The following is a 21,445-nucleotide window of genomic DNA, read 5'->3' as shown; positions in this document are numbered from 1 at the left end:
GATTTACGACAGATATTTAAATGCTTACCGTTACGAATGTTTCGTTGAATAAAGGGTTATGGGAACTTCAATTGATTAGTATTAGATATGTTGTTTATTTGACAAAGGTGACGAAAGCTGACAGTATGCCCCTTTATAACTTTGATCTATGACTAGTATTCATTGAGGGTTCAATTGCCTAAAACAAAAACTAGTATAAGAGCAAGCAAGGCTGCATCCAGGAGGGGTTTCAGGTTTGACCCCCCCTCCCTTCACGAAAATTTTGTCCAACTCATGAAAACGTGAAAAACACATATAGATACATTTATTTTCCGTTTTGTGGAGTTTTTTTTGTGTAAACCGCCTTGAAAAATAAAATACCTCCCTCCGAACAAAAATTTCGGATACGCCCCTGACAGCAAGCCTGATTGTAAAAAATGGAGTGGGTAAACAAAGGGGCGGGAGTATAGACATTTTCCTCTTCCTGAATTGCATACAAGCTCAGATTTTGTAATTATCTCGGAAACCCTATTTTTATGGCAAGAAAATGTTTCTCTATCCTTTGCACGTCCCTCTGTGTGTAATCTCTACCCCCCCCCCTGGAACAGAGTCTGCGATTGTTTTTAAAAGATGTTGCTAGCTGAGGCACAAGTGGATAGCGTCTGTCTTTTGTCTACCTATATGTTCGATAAATTATCTTTTATCGGTTGTAACTTGAAAAAAAGCGTAGGATTGCCGTAGTATTTGAGCAATACTGATGAGAAACATCCAATTTTAGAACATATTTACAATTTATATGTTTCTCAAGAATAAGGCTCGTACACAATATCATAGGGCTCAAACGGCTTTCTTGAGGCTAAGACGTGGGAGGGGAGGACTGCTTGTCAAAGCAAAATTGTAGACTAAAGATCACCAGTAATAATGAACTATTAGGGTAAATTTGTAAGCACCATATAAAAGCTACATCAGAAGTGAGCAAAATAACAAAAGAAAAAAATGTTATATCTAGCATCGGAACTTTAGCTGCGGCTAGTGAATCTATTAAACCATTTTCATCAGTTGTAGCTTGAGAAAAAGCGTAGGATCACCGATTACAAAGCGCTCAAATGGCTGCAGCTAGTGAATCTCCTATTTCTTTTTCAAAATCCATTTAAGCTTTTCATATCTTGCTCCCTTTTCTCCATTATTTGTAAGGGTTGAAAAGAATGAACACGAGCTCTCTAGTAAAAGAATATGTGTTAATGGGATATCAAATTTCAATCCAAGCGAAAAACGTCAAAAATAAACCTTTTGAAAATAAGAGTGTTAGGTATTTAAAGTAAATTTGCATCGATATTTGTTAAAACATTTTCATGGCTTTTGCACCAGTTATAAAAGCACAGTTTATTTACGAAAAAAAGCCATACGAAATCCACGCGGTCCTGCATTATCCTTCCTATGCGCTACAACCGGAAGATACGGCCATAAATCTTGATACAAATAAAGGGGTACAATTTTTTGACAGACGGTGTGTAGCTACCTTAACGCAGTCTTAATATAACAATAATATTCTCTCTCGGTCTGTCTCTCCATATGAGTCTCCCTTTGAGATCATACTTTCTATTTGTCTTTCTTATTATCATGTATCCTTTCAGACCCTTACTCTTGTTTAGATCCCCCCCAAACTTCCAATTTGATAATAACTACAGTTGAACGTAATGTAGAAACTTATAATGTTTTTTTTTTTTTTACTGAAGGTAAGGGGTACAAATAAAAATTCAATAGGTGTAAATCCTTTTATTTGACTGTGACACAACAAGGAAATCTCTGGATATTTAGATCACATATACAGTGACTGTTATCTGCTGATGACCGCCACTGTCTATGTGACCGAAATATCGAGAATTTTTTCATTGTTTTACTGTCAAATAAAAGGATTTTTCCTTAATGAATTATTATTTGCATGTCATGGAAAGGCATTATGGTCTTCGAATATACCTAAAAAAGTAAGGCGCCACATTAAAACTTCAAACGAACAGAAATTATTCTGTGTATGAGGGGGACTGGCTCCTCCTTAATACCCCACTCTTCACCCTAAGGTTTTTAAATACTTTTGAAAAAAGTTTGCTATTCTAACTAGACGGTCCTTGTGTTTCAGGAGTAGTTCTTTAAGAATTTTAACAAAAAGTCTAAGTTTAGTGTAAAGAGTGGGGTATTGAGGAGCTGACTGCCTCCCCCTCATATTCTGAATAATTTGTTTTCGTTTTAAGTTATAATGTTGCTGCTTACTTTCAGTTAAAAAACTAGTTTTTCCTATTTAATTTCTGATTATTTTCAAATAATGCTGGGAGTCCCCCCCCCCCTTCCGTGGAAATTTCCCAACCCCCACAAAATTCATCCATGGAAAGTTCTACTGCTTAAAATGCTCTCCCTAAGATATTACCTCCAGACATATCATATTTGCTGCAAATTCCCCCAGAAAATTTCTTGAGGGCGATGCTGCCTGAAAAATTCTCTTTGGCATACTGTCATTCGAAAAAACACTTGTCTTTCATGCAATTTCTGGTCAAAATTTATACTGTACCATCCCCCCTCCAATGGAAAGTTTATCCCGTGAAAAATTTTCGCAGGGAGAATTTCTCCCGCGGTAAATTAAAAGTTCAAATAGGGGTAAATCCTTTTAAAGACAGTGATAAACTTCACACAAAAATACTAGATATTCGGTCACATATGCAGCATTCATATGGGACCAAATATCTAGTATTTTTTTGAAATTTATCACTGTCTATTAAAAGGATTTCTTCGATTTGGATTTTTTATTTATTGTTATGGAAAGGCATTGTGGTCTTCGAAATTATTTACGTCATATTTTTTCCCGCGGAAAATTTCTCTCCACGGAAAATTTCCCGAGGATTCCAATCCTACTGAATTTCTCCCAGAAAACTTCCACATATAAAGTTAAGTCGTCAAAGAAAAAAATAGACAAATAAAACGAATTTCGTATAGGAATTCTGCCAAATTCCCCTCGTGTAAAATTTCCCCTTGAAAGCTGGCCCCCAGCAACTTCCCTCCCAACTGAAAATTCACCCCGTAGAAATTCTTCTTCTGACAAAAAAAAAAAAAAAAAAAAAAATCCGGAATTTTGAATATCTGAGCTTGAAACCTCCACAAATACGGTTCTCTGATACGCCGATTCTGACGGTGTGATTTCCAATAATATTCCATGACTTTTTGGGGATTTTCTTCCATTTTCGAAAATAACGCAAATTTTAAGGCTCTTAAGATTTTATTGGTAACATTAAACTTAATGAATTATATATATTTGGAATCAGCATAAAAATTTAATTCTGTTGATGTATCTATTCTTATTAAATTTCTGTTTTTTAGGGTTGCGGTTACTATTGAGTCGAGACACTCCGCACTTACAGTTCTTTACCTTGCTTAAACGATTTGTTATTGAAGGGGGGGGGGGGGTATATTCCTTTTAGTACTTGTGTAAAATTTATTATCACTTTTGTAAGACATAGTTTCAATTTTTTGAGCTAAGTCTAGATCTCGGATTAATTGTTCGTTGATAATTTCCATTATAGAAACTTCACCTTACTAATGATAATTGTACGCTGTTCCTTCCTGAAAATTATATAGGGGTGACAATAGCAGTCATGACCGCCAAGTAAGCAAAGCTAATAATCATTGAAGGAAAATCACGTCGCAGAGGCTACTGAACATAATAAATACACAGAAATACGACGCATTTTTCTTCCGAAATAACGAAACTTTTATGAAATTCCATATCATTTCTTGTATTTTCCACATAGTTTGCCCATCCACAAAGCGAAGTTCTGCTTACCTTGCTACTCCAAACGAATTATAGCATACCCTTTTAAAAATTTAATTATCATAGCAGAAATGTTTGGGTTTATCAAACACTTTTCAATCTTCTTGGTATTTCTCTGCGTGAGAGAAAAATTTACCCTGCAAAATAGTTTTAAAATTAAGATATTAAAACTCGACCCTCATTCATCCGGAAAGAAATGGTAGGAAGCATGCAAACCTATGAAATATATTAACTTCAACCTTTTTGATCTTTCTCATGAATAGCGTACCCAAAATATTAATTGTTAGCTGAAATGACTGATCTTAACGAAATACTTAGCATGCAAGATTGAGAATACAGTATTGTGTTTATGGCAAAAGCAATTTAACAGAATCTACTCAAAATGTAGAATAACATACCGTGAAGTGAAATTGATATTGTTTCGCTCATCAGCAAGTAAAAAAACAAAAACAAAAAACATATAACAGTAGGTAACTGTTCAGGTTGTAATTTGGACGTTTAAAGTTGTTGTAGGTGAGGCTATTGGCGCTGCCACTGTAGTTTTTTTTTATAGAGATATTGTGGCTAACAAAAGTTCTCCGGTATGAACGCTGCCAAAAAATTTCCTTGCAGGTTCATGTTGTACCAGGAACTTACTTTTTTCCCAAAATTTCAAATGGGAACATTTCTATTTCATGGTTCTCGCTAGATCTTGCTAGTCTCATTTAAAACCATAGGTTACATATTCGGGGGAGGGGTAAGGAAATGGGGTTGCAGGAAAAATCTTACTTGAAATCGATATTATGTTCGGCACACTAGGGGTGAAAGGCCCTTAATCTTTATAGATTCTGCACCAAATGGTCTCACTTTCTTTTACTAGCTGTAATTGTAAATTATGGCTGGACGTACTCAACTGGACAGAGGCTGAGACCTTAAAGCTCCATTGCCTCTACATTTTGTGTCGTAGAACTTGTAGAGTCATATCACCGTAAGACACACACAAGACCGTTTAAAAGGCATAGCAGGACCGCACACACTAGGGACCGTCTGGTCAACAAGCTAGATGGTCTCCAGTTTGTTTGGGTGTTTTGCCCAAGCCAAGAGTAGACGACCAACGTTACCCACATTGGATGCAAATTTCTTTCAACAAATATGCTGGACTCTTAATCTTGAAATTGAGACTAGGGCTTGAACCTGCAAGCTTTACTGTTACTCAACTGTTACGGGATAAGTTCTCCATGTGTTCCTGCCAACAACACCCTTGTTGAATTTACAATAGTTGGGAAAGTTAAGAATTTAGTAAACTATTTGGTTTTCGCGTTCAAGCACTGATTGGCATCTACAATTTTTTGAGCCCCCAGCCAATGAGAATTCTGCCAACTACTTCAGTATTGACTTAGAAAATGCCGACGAAATGTTTTGCATATTATTACAAATTTTGGCTTCCAAGCAAGTATGTAAAAGACACAAACCAACTGAAAGAAAAGGATTTGACTCTAACACTCTTAAAACTAACTTAAGTACTTATATTGTGGTTACTGTATTTTTTTTTAATATCAAGGTTTTTCACCACCTCTTCAGTCTGTTAATCATTCTATCTCTCCTTCTTCTCTGTCTCTCCTCCTCTTTTTCTTTACTTTTTTCCTTTTCTTATATATTGTGTGGCTAGTCTATTCCTGAAAAAGCATGATCAAAACTAAAACTTAATTAAACAATTAAGTTCGCAGGAATCTTCTTCTAGTTTACTGTCTTATTTTTGTTTCTAGGTTAAAGAAATTCCAGCTAATCTGAGAATATCGCACATAGACTATACTGACCTAGATGTGTTCCAGTGGTCGCAATCAGACATTAATCAGAAGAAAATCTTATTCAGAGCTGTTTCGTACGGGCAAGACCTTCTTAAACTTTCCCTAACAGACGGATTTAATCAGGTAATTCTACCTAATTTCTTACAAAGAAACCTATATCAATTATTTTTAAAAAGTTGAGTCACCAAGGACCAATTCGGAAAAAGTAACCTATCAAACAGTTCGTGGTAACGAACTGTAAGGAACGACCCGGCTCAATAGTAAACGAAACTCTAAAAAACGGAATTTTGATGCTAAAAGATACATCAAAAGAACTGGATTTTTATGCTGATTTTAAATATAAAAGTTTCATCAAATTTAGTCTTTGTCATCAAAAGTTACGAGCCTGAAAAAATTTTCCTAATTTTGGAAAATAGAGGGGGAAAAACCCCCTAAAAGTCATAGAATCTTAACGAAAATCACACCATCGCATTCAGCGTATCATAGAATCCATAGCAAAAATTTCAAGCTCCTATCTACAAAAATGTGGAATTTCGTATTTTTTGCCAGAAGACAGATCACGGGTGCGTGTTTATTTGTTGTTTTTTTTTGTTTGTTTTTTTTTCCCAGGGGTCATCGTATCGACCAGGTGGTCCTAGAATGTCGCAAGAGGGCTCATTCTAACGGAAATGAAAAGTTCTAGTGCCCTTTTTAAGTGACCAAAAAAATTGGAGGACACCTAGGCCCCCTCCCACGCTCATTTTTTCCCAAGGTCAACGGATCAAAATTTTGAGATAGCCATTTTGTTCCGGATAGACGAAAAACATAGTAAGTATGTCTTTGGGGATGATTTACTCCCCCACAGTCCCTGGGGGAGGGGCTGCAAGTTACAAACTTTGACCAGTGTTTACATACAGTAATGGTTATTGGGAATCGTACAGACGTTTTCAGTGGGATTTTTTTGGTTTGGGGGGTGGGGTTGAGGGGAGGAGGCTATATGAGAGGATCTTTCCTTGGAGGAATATGTCATGGGGGAAGAGAAATTCAATGAAAAGGGCGCGGGATTTTCGAGCATTACTATAAAAAAAACAATGAAAAAATAAACATGAAAAAGATTTTTCAATTGAAAGTAAGGAGTAGCATTAAAACTTAAAACGAACAGAGATTATTACGCATATGTGTGGTTCTAAAAATACTGTAGCAAAAGAGTGAGGTATTTAGGAGAACATAAATACCTCACTCTTTATGCTAAAGTATTTTTAGTAATTTAAACTATTTATTCTACGGCCTTTCTGATTCAGGGGTTGTTCTTAAAGAATTGGGACAAAAGTTAAGATTTAGTGTAAAGAGCGAGGTATTAACGAGGGGACAAAATCCTTCATATACATAATAAAAATATAAGAATATAAAAGTTTGTTATGTAAGTTAATTCTTAAGTTACGTATATTTTTTAATAATAAAAACGTTCGTTAAAAATTAAAAGTTCTAGTTGTCTTTTCAAGTAACCGAAAAATTGGAGGGCCACAGGGCTCCTTCCCCACCCCTTTTTTCTCAAAATCGTCTGATCAAAACTAAGAGAAAGCCATTTAGCCAAAAAAAGAATTAATATGCAAATTTCATTTAATAATTTATGTGTGGAGAGCCAAAATCAAACATGTATTAATTCAAAAACGTTCAGAAATTAAATAAAAAAACTTTTTTTTTTTAACTGAAAGTAAGGAGCAACATTAAAACTTAAAACGAACAGAAATTACTCCGTATTTGAAATGGGTTGTCCCCTCCGCAATCCCTCGCTCTTTACGCTAAAGTTTGACTCTTTGCCACAGTTCTACTTTTTAAAACAATTAAAAACTTTAGCGTAAAGAGCGAGGGATTGCGGAGGGAACAACCCATTTCATATACGGAGTAATTTCTGTTCGTTTTAAGTTGTAATGTCGCTCCTTGCTTTCAGTTTAAAAAAATTAGTTTTTTTTTTACTTAATTAGGGTTAAAAGTGAATGCTTGATCTGTCATGGAGCTCATTATATGGAATTGGCTGCAAGTATGAATTTTAGACATAATTTTGTGAATTCAAGACTAGATTGGTCCAGACATGATTAATAGGTATTACTGTAAAAATACTTAAAAATTTACAAATAATATATACGTATAATAATTGGATATTGATAATAGTATAGTATAAATCTTTTTATATACTATACTATTGATACAGCGATCTCAAAACTACTTTTCTGTAGGCCTTGGGAGTATGATTAATGATTAAGGCTTAAGATGCTTTTTGAGGATTTCGAGTGAGGAGGAACAGTGCACATACAGCCTTATCTCTTTATTATTGTTATTTTTAATTATTATTATCTTCTTGTCTCTTTGCTCAATTAAAAAAATGCTGGCATACACTCGATATATAAATCTGTTTTGATATTTTTTTGTTTGTGTTATTATACATTTGTATGCAAAATAGCATTAAATTCTCACTTGTAATGTATGACCATAATGAAATTAGATTCTAAGAAGAGGCTTATTACAAAATCTGTGTACATTTTGTTAAGGAATAAAATAGGACTCGGAGTAGCCCAGAAGTAGGAGCAACTCCAAACTCTTCACTGCTCCGCATCCTTAGTTTCGTGGATTTTCTTTCACATAATTTGTCCACGAAAATTTAGCCTAGCAGAGGGATTGATAGGGAATTAAAATGTACAAGTTTTACTATTAGTGCTCATTGACCTTCCTCAAGCCTGATTCCTGTGAATTTTAGATTAGAGCAGTTGCTTTTTTTTGCGTTAAGCCCATTAACTAGTCCATAAGATTTTGGGCAAGTTTGCTTGATTAATGCACAAGTAGGCGGTATCGTTTGTGTTATAAAACTCTTATCATTTTAAGTTTTTATTAAAGTTCTTGTATGCCACGTCAAAAACATGTCTATAAATATTGATGAAGCCAGGGATTATATAACCTTATTTAGAAATTTCTGATAAAGTGAAAGATTTGTGTTGAAAGGTTTCTTATTTGTGCTGTACAAGTAATTTGCTTTCTGTAAAGAGGCACCAGGGTTGACAGGTAAATCTTTAAAAAGTTCTTAATAAAACCCATTTACACTAATTTAGCTAAAAGTTTGATGATTCCACGGAAAATACCATCTTTACAGAATTGACGATGTGAGATTGAACTCAATCCACTTTCTCAGGAATTTCCTGACTTCCCTTGTACGTTAAATCTTTTCAGAAACTTTGGGTAATGATTATGATCGGCTACCAAGGCCATATCCAGGGGGAGATTCAGATTTTGAACCCCTGCGCGATTTTTTTGACTCGTAGAAATGTAGAAAAATGCATTTAAACAAATTTGCTATGTGATAAAACCCCAATCCCCGTAAAAAGTACCTCCCCTCCCAAACAGAAATCATGCGTATGCCCTTATCGGTTACTACTATTACTCACAACTTGTACCAATATTAAGCAGCTCGAAGCCTTTGAACTGGTGAACACTATCTTATTTCACCATACGCATAGCTTCTGTTTGGTCCACCTCTTTAGATTTGTTTGTCTATCCTTCCAGTTCAGAAGAACTGAATTTTGGTGTTAAAGTTATCAAAACTCTAAATATTTCTGTGTTTTACAAAACAGGACATAACACATTTTTGGGAACTACAAATTTGTAATTATCTGGAAAACCGAATAAAATACAGGAAAGTGGACGAAATCAATCAATTGTAGGTTTTCCTGCAATTGAATTTCCTGCAGGATTCCTGTTTAATGGGCGAGCTTACAAATATCATTTTGACAAAAGCTGTCACGTGTTGCAACCTACCACTAAATGATAAATCAGTGAAGAATTTATTTAAAACCATCAAGCATCAAATTCATACAATACAAATTATTTCTTGCTGTTCAAATTACGGGCAAGGAAAAGAGAAAAATAGGACTCTGCCTTTACTTTTTATTGAACACTTCTTTCTTCCGGTTATAGCAATTCCAAAATTGCTAACAGAGTTATGTGCATTAGCGTGACTAGGGATCCAGTAATAGATAGGCCCCCCTAAAAAACATATTACCCTCCTCACTGAAAAAATCCTCAAAAATGGGTATAAAGCAAACTTGTGGCAGAAGTTGGAGGTGAATCCTTCCAGATAGTCGATTGTCCCTTTAGGAGTAATCCTTATATGCACCATGCCATGGTTTAGTAAAAAAATCGCACTAGATGGTAGATTTCAGGTAGTTTCCGTTGAAACTTTTTTGGATAAAAAATGGATTAGTTTCACCTTGGTACTTAATATTTAATCGTCTTTTGTGCGATTTTATGGTTTAGCGTCACATTAATTTGGTAAGCACCATATTATAATTTATTATTCTGCAATAATATTCCAGAATATGATTTTGTGATATACTTTTCTTTATAATGAAAGAGAATTCTTTGATGCTGTTTCTAGAGTTAAATATATGCAAATTGGAATTTCCCCTGTAAAAAAATGAAAAGAAATGAAAGCGAGACACTCCCTCCACTCTGCTTCGTAATTTAATAATGACTGCCAAAGAATAGTTACGGTACCTCCCGATTAGTCTTCAAAAATTTCAAAGCTCACAAGGTATGTATGTACTCAGGGAAGTAATTTTTGGATAAATGCCCTCCTCCATGTCTTAAAATGCTAAGATTCTGATTTTTGTGGGTTTTTTATTGTAATTTTCTATGTTATCCATATTAATCGCCTTTTCATATGCTTATTGGAGCTTGTGCCCCTACGCTCAAAGTTAAATTTTGCCTGAAACTTACAATTAGAAATGGCCTATTCAAGAATAGTAGGAATGGATTCTCAACCGACCGAAGAAAAAAAAAAATCAACAATCGAATTATGTTGGAGGAGCACTATTAAATGTTTTGGTAGAGTACTTAAATTACCATCTAGTGCCTGTAGATATAAGGGGTGTGTGTGGATGGATAAGACTGTAAAATTTTTGTGGGCATTGCGAAGGTCTACAAAAATTATGTATTTTGATTAGTAAATTGTCATGTTTATTTTATGTTCAAGGAGGGGGGCATTACTTATTATCCATCTCCCTGTGGGCACCCTTGCTTTATATGGTATGCTTACTGCTTATTCTACGATTTATGGAAAACGATCTTTTTTGGATTAATTCAAAAAACTTTTTCCGTGTTACTATTACTACTTCTGCTATTACAATTTAAATAAATCAAAAGAGTGTGAGTGTATCCAGGTTGTCAAAGAGCATAGAAAGAATTTTTTGGGAATGGTATTAAGTTTCATTTTTCAGGTCAACTTGAGAAGGTATAAACTTAAATTAAACTATACTATTTATGTCAGGATTAAAAATTGTTGTAGACCATAGGAGGAGGGGGGCTATTTGCCCTCTGGCACTTTGACTCTCTTAAAAAGGACACTAGAATTTCTGATTTCCAATTCAATGAGTCCCCTCCAAAGTTCATACGACCACCCTAAAAACATTAAACTCCCATGTGGTATAACTTACAACCTTTGCCCTGAAGGCTGTGATAGGGTTGCCATCTTCAAAGACATAATTGGACCTTTCAACTACCGTGAACAAAAAAGCCATATAAAAATTTGGATTGGATGTATTTGGGGAAATGATGGGCTTTGGGAGAGAGAAGGGCTGGTTTAAACTCCACTCACTTTCGCCTGTTAAAAAGCGCACTAGACGTTGCAATTTCCAATCTAATGGACCGCTTTTGAAGTTTCTACGATAACTTCTATACGAACTGCCCTGGTCTAAAACCAAAAGAAAGGGGGCGGCTGCCCTGCAATCACCTTGAATCTTAAACAGGGCACTAAAACTTCTGATTACCAGTCCAATAAGCTCCCTCCGAAGTTTATACGACCACCTTTTCTATAAAAAATATTATATGGCCCTAGGGGATGTGGGGCGGTTGTCATCCTGAAAGGCATAATTTCAGGGCCTTTCTACTACGCTGAACAAAATTGCGAACTTAAAATTCTATTGGATGTGTTTGGGGAAATGGTGGGCGTGGGAGGGGGTTAGTTGCCCTCCAATCACTTTTGACTATCAAAAAGGGCCTTAGCCATTTCAATTTCCAATCGAAGGAGTCTTTTTTAAAGTTTCTACGAAAAATCCTTTTATACGAAGTGCCCTGGTCTAAAACCGAAAAAGTGGGGTGGGGTAGCTGCCGTCCGATCACTTTGAATCTTAAAAAGGGCACTAAAACTTCTAATTATCAGTCCAATGAGCCACCTTCTAAGTTTATACGACCAACCTTTCTATATAAACCTTATATGCCCCATAGGCATAACTTACAACCCTTGCCCTGAGGGCTATGGGATTGTCATCTTCAGAGACATAATTACTTGATCTTTGAACTACGCCTAACAAAATGGCTATCTCAAAATTTTCACTGGATATGTTTGGGGAAACAGTGGGCATCGGGGGAGGGGCCAGTTACCCTTTAATCACTTTCAACTATTAAGAAGGGCACTAAGCCTTTCAATTTCCAGTTGAATGGGCTTCTTTCTAAGTTTCTACGACAGCTCCTTCTATACCAAGTGTCCTGGTCAAATCCAAGTGCCTCCCTCCCCCCCCCCCCAAAAAAAAAAAAACAGAATTGTGCCCACATTGCTCTTTACTTAGACAGTACTATTGCTCTGATTATGATTGGTTTAACCGAATTTTTCAATAAATAAAGCTCAAATAGAGCTTATAAGTGTGTTTTTTGGTATATTTTAAGTGTATCATCAGTTTTGAACTTATTTCAGGTTGACACAGAACTTGTGATAGTAGTTATGGAAGATGAAAAGCATAGGAAATGGCTTGGGACCAAAACGTTCATTGAGTTTGGGGCACCAGAACTTTTAGTTGGAGAAAATGCAAGCTATGCAAAAATTCCTGTGGTAAGGACAGGAGACAAAACAAGTGTTTCTAGCGCTGTCTGCCACACGATACCAAGTTCTGCCAATGAAAAGGATTTTATTCCACGGTTGTTTGAAGAGAAATCTCGCATTTTCTTCCTTAAAGGTGTTGAAACTATACATTGTGAAGTCGAAATCATAAATGACAGTGTTTTTGAAGAAGAGGAAGTATTCGATGTTGTTTTATCAATCCCCGAGCCTGAAGAAAGTGTTATATTGAAATCAAACAAGGTTCGAGTCGTCATTCGCGATCCAGAAGATCTGCCCCGATTAAAATTTGAAAAAGTGACTCATTCAGTGATTGAGCCCAGTATCGAAAATATTCGAAAATCTTTTTCCGTTAAGGTAGGTGTCGATCAATCCGTCTAATTTTATTCTCGTAACAAGTTTTACGTAAGTTTTATGCTGTGTATACATAATACGTTAACATACTAGATAATTTTAAATTGAAATATACAACATAATGTCATATATCTATTCAGGCAATTATGTAGGAATTTATCTAGGGGGAATAAAATTTTGAGGGATTTCTCAAAACAGTAAAAATAGGAAAACTTTCGGCAATTATGGGAGAAAAGTGGTAAAACTATTAGGTTTCAGAGGGGTGCCAGGTCATTCCTCCTCCTCATTATTCGCATAGTTCTGGCATCAGCTCCTCTAAGTGGATATGGAGATAAAATTTCTAAGTTAGAAAGGATGAATCAAGTTAGTAATTTTCTCATTGCAAAAATGTGTTTAACCAGAATTAAATACTAACAACAGGTAAAACAATGTTTTTTTTTGTGATATAGTGGAACTCGAACCTCAAATCAATGTTTTAACCCTGTATCCAAGGGCTGTCCTCAGCAAAGCGCCAATGTATATAAAAAGAAATTTACATTAAAATAAACCTTTGAAACTAATTTTTTTAAGCATTCCTAGGTTTCTCGCTTCAACGAAGTTTAACCAGGACCAAATTTGTTTTGCTGAGCCCTTGGTATATAGTCAAAATATTCATTTGAAGTTTGTCTTTCACTGTCTTAAAAAAAAAAAATCCCCATTGTTCTACCTGTTCTTTGTATTTATGATACAAAGGCAGTGTGATCGTCGCTGCTATTTGTTTAAACAGACTTTATGGGTCTTAAGTTACCGGTGAAGCTTTACGAACTGTTTATGTCAGAGTTTTATCAGTAAGTCAATTTAGTTGGGTTCTAATGAACGAAATGTAATAAACAAAATTATAGTTGTAATACGTAATGAAAACAACCAAATACATTGTGACTCGCAACAACCCACAAAAAAGGCAAAATCTAAATCTTCTTATGGTGCAATCTAACAGAAATAACTACTCAAACAGTCGGTACCAAAAAAAGCAAAACAAAAATTTTACATCACCTATTTTTTATCTGTTCCGACAATTTTTTTTACATGCCAACTCTGAAAAGGAACAGGTCCCGTCAGGTCTTTCCGTTGTTGTGATTCCAGTTTTCTTTTTTCAAATGAGCTTTGTTTATAAGTTGAATTTTGTTTCTATTTCTCTAAATCTTTTGCAGCACATAATTTTGCTTAGATTATCTCAATTTATTTGGTTTCACTGTTATAAAAATGCGTGCGATTCATAATTGCAATATCAGTTAAAAAAAAAAAAATTCGCATGTAAAAATCGCTCTGTGAACGAATGTTTTGATACCCGAGGTGCTAAGAACGACCCTGAGATAACCCAACCCATAGCAGTTCTGAGAGTAATACTAAATATCAATAATATTGACATAAGAATAGTCCAACTTTTATGAAGCCAAGGGTCACTTGCATCATATAGTTTCTCTTTGCAGCTTATTCGACTTGGTGATACTAGCAAACCAATGGATTGCCATGCTAAATCGACAGACGGAAGTGCTGTAGAAAATCTCGATTACATTCTTAGAACAAAGTCTGTTCATTTCAAATCCGGAGAAGCTCTTGCATCTATAGACGTTGAAATCATGCACAACTCAGACAGTTCATGGCAAAGGACGTTTAGCATCGTTGTTGAATCAATGCATTCCTCAGCTGAAGCAAGCATCACTATTGTACCACAGAGAAACTCAGCCCTACCTATCCTTCCCGCAGAACCTATAGTGGTGTCCTTAGTATATTTAGACAACATAACCGAAGGCCTCGGGATAGACCCAAGGCCAGGATATCCACTTATATGCATCACTGCATGCGATCCAAAGTACCCTAATTATAATGAGACATCTAGTTTGTGTCGCAGGACAAATATTGGTTTAACAAGGTATACGTGGGAAGTAGCCCCACCTTCTATGGATCCAATTGGGATATCCTCATTTTATGAAGTGGTGGACTCTACTTTGTTTACTGACGCCAGAGGACGAATACTAGATCCAATTTATTTTAATAAACTCTTCAAAGTGCGGTGTGTTACACAACCAATTGTTGATGGTGGTATCTTGGGAGCTCCTATTAAAAGCAAGCCTGTTTCTATATCCGAAGCACCAACTTGTACACGAGCTGGTGAGCCCTATAAAGCAAGTGTAAACATAACTGAAGATAGGATTGTTCATATGAAAGTTGAAATTCCTTTTCAAGACGGATCTATTACCTTAATATCGACCATGCCATTATACAGTGTTCAGTACTTGTTGACACAGTCAATTTATAGAACGCAACACATTTGTTCTAATTTACACCCAGGATTTGGCTTTTTAGCAGATATTAATGTGAATTTGGACTTGAGTGACTCTGTTTTAACTGGAAATACCAGGAGCGAATCAGCTTCAAGGCTTTATAAGCACCTGAATTTAAAAACTTGTTTATGGACATTTGAAGCCAAGTTTACTTTGTCCGACTTGATTGACAAGTGTGGAGGAGTTTTAAGCAGCATTCTTAAGGTGAGTTGCCCTAAGAAAAATTGTTTCACTTCTACTTTAAACTGTTTTCAGGATCTATTGAGAATAATACTTCAGATAACTCGCATTGAAAAGTTTATATTCCACTCTTCAGTTTTAGAGTGAATCAAGTCTAGAAAAGTATTTTTCGAGATGAAGGCTGTCAAATATATTCGACTAAATTGATGTAATTGTTTTTCTTTATAATTTTTTAAATGCTAGCAATAATTGGCGTTAAATTTACCACATGCTAAGACCAAAAACTTGTAATTGAACCATTTGTCATAATTTTTTAAACCATTATACCTTTCTGGTAACATCCAACAATAATAGCCAAAACAAAGTTGGGGGGGGGATTCCGTTCACTGTTAATTTGAAAGCATCCAATCAGAGCACTTCAGCGATACTGCGTGCTCTCAAAGCGTATGGGAGAATTCACTGTTAATTATATATGACTCCAAGGGAAGACTAGAGAAACATTGCGTGCAGTTGTTCATTTTCAAAAAGAACCCTTGCCATGGCTCATCACGCTTATTTGCATCTGTACTTTATTGTCGAAAGAAAAATAGCGGTGGTGAAGGGTTGGAACAAATTTCCAACCCTTATTTCTTGACCGTTACAAAAACATCCTCGTCCAAAGTTGATATTTATGCGTGTAAGATCATTTGAAATAACACGGAGTTATTTTAATTTAGTTACTGTGAACTAAAATACGTAATTTAGTATGTCTCGGGATATATATTCACTTTGGGCGGGACCTATATCTAGACCCGTCGAAAGCCAAGAATGGACCGCAAGATAAAGCAAAAGTAAAAATTGAAGGTGTAGGATTGTAGGTGACCTACACTAATATAGGCACCTTTTATGAAATAATTGTCTTCCCGCTTATGAGATTAGTTTTTAAAAAACGATAATAAGTAATAAAATTTATCCTTAGAGTTTTTCATTCTTACGGACTCGTTGAGGTTGAAACTTAAAATGAAAATATGTCCTTTGATATTGAAAAAAACTTCCCAATTCTTCTTGCTACTAGTCCTGTTAAATTTTAAGAAAACCCAGTGCCTTCAATGCCATGGTAGCAGTCATTTTCCTCCCTCCCATATACATTTAAACGAGGTGTGAGGGGAGGGGGAGGGAAATTCTTAAGAAAATCTTCAGCATAAAACGCATTTTTTAATAATATATATCAATAAGTTGGGTTATATGGGTATTGTACCTGTTCAAACCCTTGGATGCGGTGGTTCCTGTTGTATGTTCAAACGTCTTTTTATTTACCAATAAGTTTTAACGCTCACTGGGGGCACTTATTTTAGGACAACTAAAATTTAGATGGGAATATTTCTTACATGGAAGTTGTAAATTTCCTAATCCCCCTGTGTGCACTACACAACAGCATACATTTCTTGAATTTTAGTAGACTGTAAGTCAAACTATCTTTATGTAAATTCATCAGGTTTTTAGGTGCTAGTGAGTGTTACATTGTTGCCACTTCTGAGTACATAAAGCCTTGTAATCAGATGTGCTGAATATTCTTTGATTTTTTTTTTCAGGTATTACTGAATGATTTGTTTATGCACCTTACTTCATTATTGAAAATTATATTCAGTTACTTATTTTTTTTTTACTCTTCCAACATTATTTTTATAGTCAGGGCAATGGTACGGTTTTGCATGTTATGCTTTTGACGTGCTGCTTATTTATCTTTTAATTTTGATTCTTTACTTTATCAATATATAAGTTTAATCTATTTAATCTATTCATGTAAAAGTAACTGTTTTAGATTGTTCAGATTTTAATTGTAAAACGTAATCAAATTTAGTTTTACTTTATCCTGGGATTAAATTACTCTATTTATTTTGTGCATTAAAAATCAGATAGAAAATACACAGAGATATAATTTATGCCAAAAAACAAGATCTGCTTCAAAAAACTAAAGCTGACGGGTTGGGTTTTCAAGATCGAGAAAAAATGGTGGACACCTTCATATTACTACGTAAGGCTGTTTTTTAAAAGGTAAAAACGAGGTAGTCAAGCCCTATCTCAAAATATAAACCCCCGAGGAGCACTAATAGACCCGCGGATATAAGCCCTACGTTCTTGTATTTTGATGTGGAGCCTTAGTAATAATAATAATAATAAACACACATGTAAGCGGTTTTTTAAATGAAGTTGATGGTATTTGTGGTTATGAAGTCACCTATAATGGTTTATTTTTAGGTTGATGCACAGGGACGAGACAGGATAGTCACTCGTTTACCGCTTCATATTTCACTAGTGGAGGCCCTGCCCCCTTATGGCTGGTCTACTGTAGAGTATAGCACGGAGCTCGAGGTTGGTCTTGAGTATGATCCAATCCTGTGGCATAAAGGATTAGAAACAAAACCAGCCTTAGTCACGAAACCACAGGTTGTTTTCTTTTCATGTGAATACCAGAACTACATGTATGCACATTGCTGGTTTTAGTACTCTTTGAAGAACTTATCAAAAGTTTGTCGAAAATTGGTCTTTCCACCAAACTCTAACTTATACAATTTGTTAACCGGGTCCTAAGTAATTTTGTATCGAAAGCAATTCGTAAAATAATTGCTTTATTTAAAATAGAATGGAAAATCCGAGAAACTTAGTGCTTTGCAAAGTATCGTACATATTGTTTCTTGGTTGGGAATTAAATAAAAAAAAAACTATTTTTTTTTTTAGCTGAAAGTAAGGAGCGACATTAAAACTTAAAACGAACAGAAATTACTACGTATATGAAATGGGTTGTCCCCTCCGCAATCCCTCGCTCTTTGCGCTAAAGCTTTTATTTGTTTTAAAAAGTAGAATTGTGGCAAAGAGTCAAACTTTAGCGTAAAGAGCGAGGGATTGCGGAGGGGACAACCCATTTCATATACGGAGTGATTTCTGTTCGTTTTAAGTTTTAATGTCGCTCCTTACTTTCAGCTAAAAAAATCAGTTTTTTTTTATTTAATTTCTGAACGTTTTTGAATTAATGCATGTTTGGATTTGGCTCTCCGCACATAAATTATTAAAATGAAATTTGTATATTAATTCTTTTTTGGCTAAATGGCTTTCTCTTAGTTTTGATCAGACGATTTTGAGAAATAAGGGGTGGAGAAGGAGGCCTAGTTGCGCTCCAATTTTTCGGCTACTTAAAAAGGCAACTAGAACTTTTAATTTTTAACGAATGTTTTTATTAGTAAGAAATATACGTAACTTAAGAGTTAACTTACGTAACAAACTTTCATAACCTTATATTTTTATTATGTATACGAGGGGGTTTGTACCCTTGTTAATACCTCGCTCTTTACACTAAATCGTAAGTTTTGTCCCAATTCTTTAAGAATGACCCCTGAATCAGAAAGGCCGTAGAATAAATAGTTGAAATTACTAAAAATACTTTAGCATAAAGAGCGAGGTATTGATCTCCTCATAAATACTTCGCTCTTTATGCTAAAGTATTATTAGAACCCCTCATATTCGTAATAATATCTGTTCGTTTTAAGTTTCAATGCTACTCCTTACTTTCATTTGAAAAAAGTTTTCATGTTTATTTTTCATTGTTTTCTTATAGTAATGCTAGAAAATCCTGCGCCCTTTTCATTGAATTTTTCTTCCCCCATGACAGATTCCTCCAAGGAAAGATCCTCCAATATAGCCCCCTCTCCTCAGCCCCACCCCCAAACAAAATAAAATCCCCCTGAAAACATCTGTACAGTTCCCAATAACCATTACTATGTGTAAACACTGGTCAAAGTTTGTAACTTGCAGCCCCTCCCCCAGGGATTGTGGGGGAGTAAGTCATCCCCAAAGACATAGTTTTGAACGGATCAAAAAATTTTGATCCGTTGACTTTGGGAAAAAAATGAGCGTGGGAGGGGGCCTAGATGTCCTCCAATTTTTTTGGTCACTTAAAAAGGGCACTATAACTTTTCATTCGGTCGATTATTCGGTCGATACGATGTCCCCTGGGAAAAAAAACAACAAACAAATAAACATGCACCCGTGATTTGTCTTCTGGCAAAAAATACAAAATTCCACATTTTTGTAGATAGGAGCTTGAAACTTCTACAGTAGGGTTCTCTGATACACTGAATCTGATGGTGTCATTTTCGTTAAGATCCTACGACTTTTAGGGGGTGTTTCCCCCTATTTTCTTAAATAAGGCAAATTTTCTCAGGCTCGTAACTTTTGATGGGTAAGACTAGACTAAACTTGATGAAACTTATATATTTAAAATCAGCATTAAAATGCGATTCTTTTGATGTAGCTATTGATATCAAAATTCAATTGTTTAGAGTTTTGGTTACTATTGAGCCGGGTCGCTCCTTACTACAGTTCGTTACCACGAACGGTTTGATAATTCCTCTCGTCCTAGTCTTCTTTTCAAATTAGTTAATCAACCAAACCTTACATTTATTTTTTTTCTTTGACTTTTTGTCCTCCAAATGCATTAGCTGAGGGCAGAACATCGACAGCATTTTTTCACCCTCAAGAGTCCTAATTAAATTTTTCTGAGGGAACAAACAGGCCTTCAACGTTTTGTATCAAGAGATGAAGCTCCAGAAAAAATGAAAGCTTTATTTTCTTTTGTATATCATCTTTTTCAGCTTCTATAGCGAATATTTATTGCAAAATTTGGCCTACGGGAATCCCAGGCCAATTGACTCCGCTTCCCGAGGGAGTATATCGGGTGGCTTTCTCCAATATCGGTTGACACTATCCCCTAGAAAAAGTGGAGTGTAATCGCCTAAAAATACATTGGGAAAAGGAATTTTTTTAAGAACAAATTTTCTGGAAACAAGAACAAAGACCATCTTGCTTTTAAGGCAGATGACATATAATAAAAGAAATGCATTTTATTAATCCGTTCAAAGAATCAAACGAAACTATTAGAGTAAAAAGCAAATAACAACATATATTCATAACATATTGATAAATTCATGAATAAGTTATTTGCCCCGCAAAAAATCTATAAAACTGAACATGGTCAAGTATTGTTCTGTTCTTGACTTTAGAAATGAACATAAGAAAGATAAAAAGATTATATTTCAGGCTGTTTCTTTTTTCTTTTTGTTTTGGTAACAAATACCATAATCTCCAAGAAGGGGTCACAGGTGACAGCACACAAGTAATTATATGGGATGTTGGCACAGGATGTAGCTTCTAACGAATAATCGTCGGTTTTATAAATATTTAAATGAACTCCAATAACTGTCACAGCGTTCACCGGTTTTGTACGGTTTTAGTAGCTTTCTGTCAAAATGTGATCCCTCTAAATACTGTATCTGCTTATTGTGCGAACAGAACCCTGTAGGTATTTTTCTTTTATTATGTGTACACCCTTTTTCAATCTTAAAATTTTCTTTTCGATGTTTTGTCAATAGAACCGTGAAACCATAAAGCAAGTTCCTGATAATTAACGCTGGTTTTTAATAAATTATTGGACCCAGTTTCCTCATCGAATATCGTTGTTTTGCTATGATTACTGCCAGTTTTGCGATAATAGTCTACTACATAAAAAATTAAAATAATTAATGAAACTTTTACTTGAGACAGCGAAAAAATTTATGTGCAGAAAAAGCCAACCGTTTTTCATTTTTAACCATTTACGTTTATTTACTTAAGTTATATAATATTTCTTTACTTACATTTTTTTCACTCTAAATTGTCAAAAACTCCATTTTGCATCAAAGAAATCAAAAAATGAATGGAATTTCAAAAACTTCTTCTGAGCTTTCACTGCTTTGAAATAACTTCTATCCTAAAATTAAAGTGAGGTAAAACAAGTACATCTAAATCGCATTTTTTTTTCTTCGAGCAACCTGAAAAATAGCCGATTTTGTGACCGATTTTTTTTATGTTTTCGTTTCATTTAATTCCATGATTTCAATAGACTTATCTTGTCGTTTCCTCTCTTCTTCATAATCTCTTTGGTTAAAACAAACCTTGAAAAAACTGGAAAACGGTCAAAAATATTGGTTATTAGTAATGTTTATTATTATCTAATGTACTACATTGCTGTACTCTGTTAGTGTAAATGTGTTATATAAGTGTGTTATGTATTGTGAAATGCTGTTATTGACTGCGTATTTGTAATGTGTTAGTAATTATTATTTATTTTTGC

The 21,445-nt window shown here is 35.0% G+C and overlaps 2 protein-coding genes across 3 annotated transcripts in view; both read left to right on the top strand.

Annotated features, from left to right (window-relative positions):
* Positions 1-21,445, top strand: part of LOC136038704 (uncharacterized) — a 211,762-nt gene that overhangs the window by 28,751 nt on the left and 161,566 nt on the right. The gene's annotated exons all lie outside the window — the stretch shown is intronic.
* LOC136038700 (extracellular matrix organizing protein FRAS1-like) overlaps positions 1-21,445 on the top strand; it is a 47,803-nt gene that overhangs the window by 1,093 nt on the left and 25,265 nt on the right. Inside the window, exons 2-5 of one of the 2 annotated variants that reach the window (XM_065722010.1) lie at positions 5,542-5,706; positions 12,302-12,799; positions 14,266-15,324; positions 17,539-17,727. In XM_065722010.1, coding sequence (XP_065578082.1) covers positions 5,542-5,706; positions 12,302-12,799; positions 14,266-15,324; positions 17,539-17,727 — 1,911 coding nt within the window. Of the gene's footprint in view, positions 1-5,541; positions 5,707-8,498; positions 8,620-12,301; positions 12,800-14,265; positions 15,325-17,538; positions 17,728-21,445 lie in introns of those variants that run through there. The other variant, XM_065722011.1, reaches the window with a different exon arrangement.

Source organism: Artemia franciscana, chromosome 18 (assembly GCF_032884065.1).
Source record: "Artemia franciscana chromosome 18, ASM3288406v1, whole genome shotgun sequence".
Classification (NCBI taxonomy): domain Eukaryota; kingdom Metazoa; phylum Arthropoda; class Branchiopoda; order Anostraca; family Artemiidae; genus Artemia; species Artemia franciscana.
Note: the sequence above shows the minus strand (reverse complement) of the source record. Positions and strands in the feature narration are given on the sequence as shown.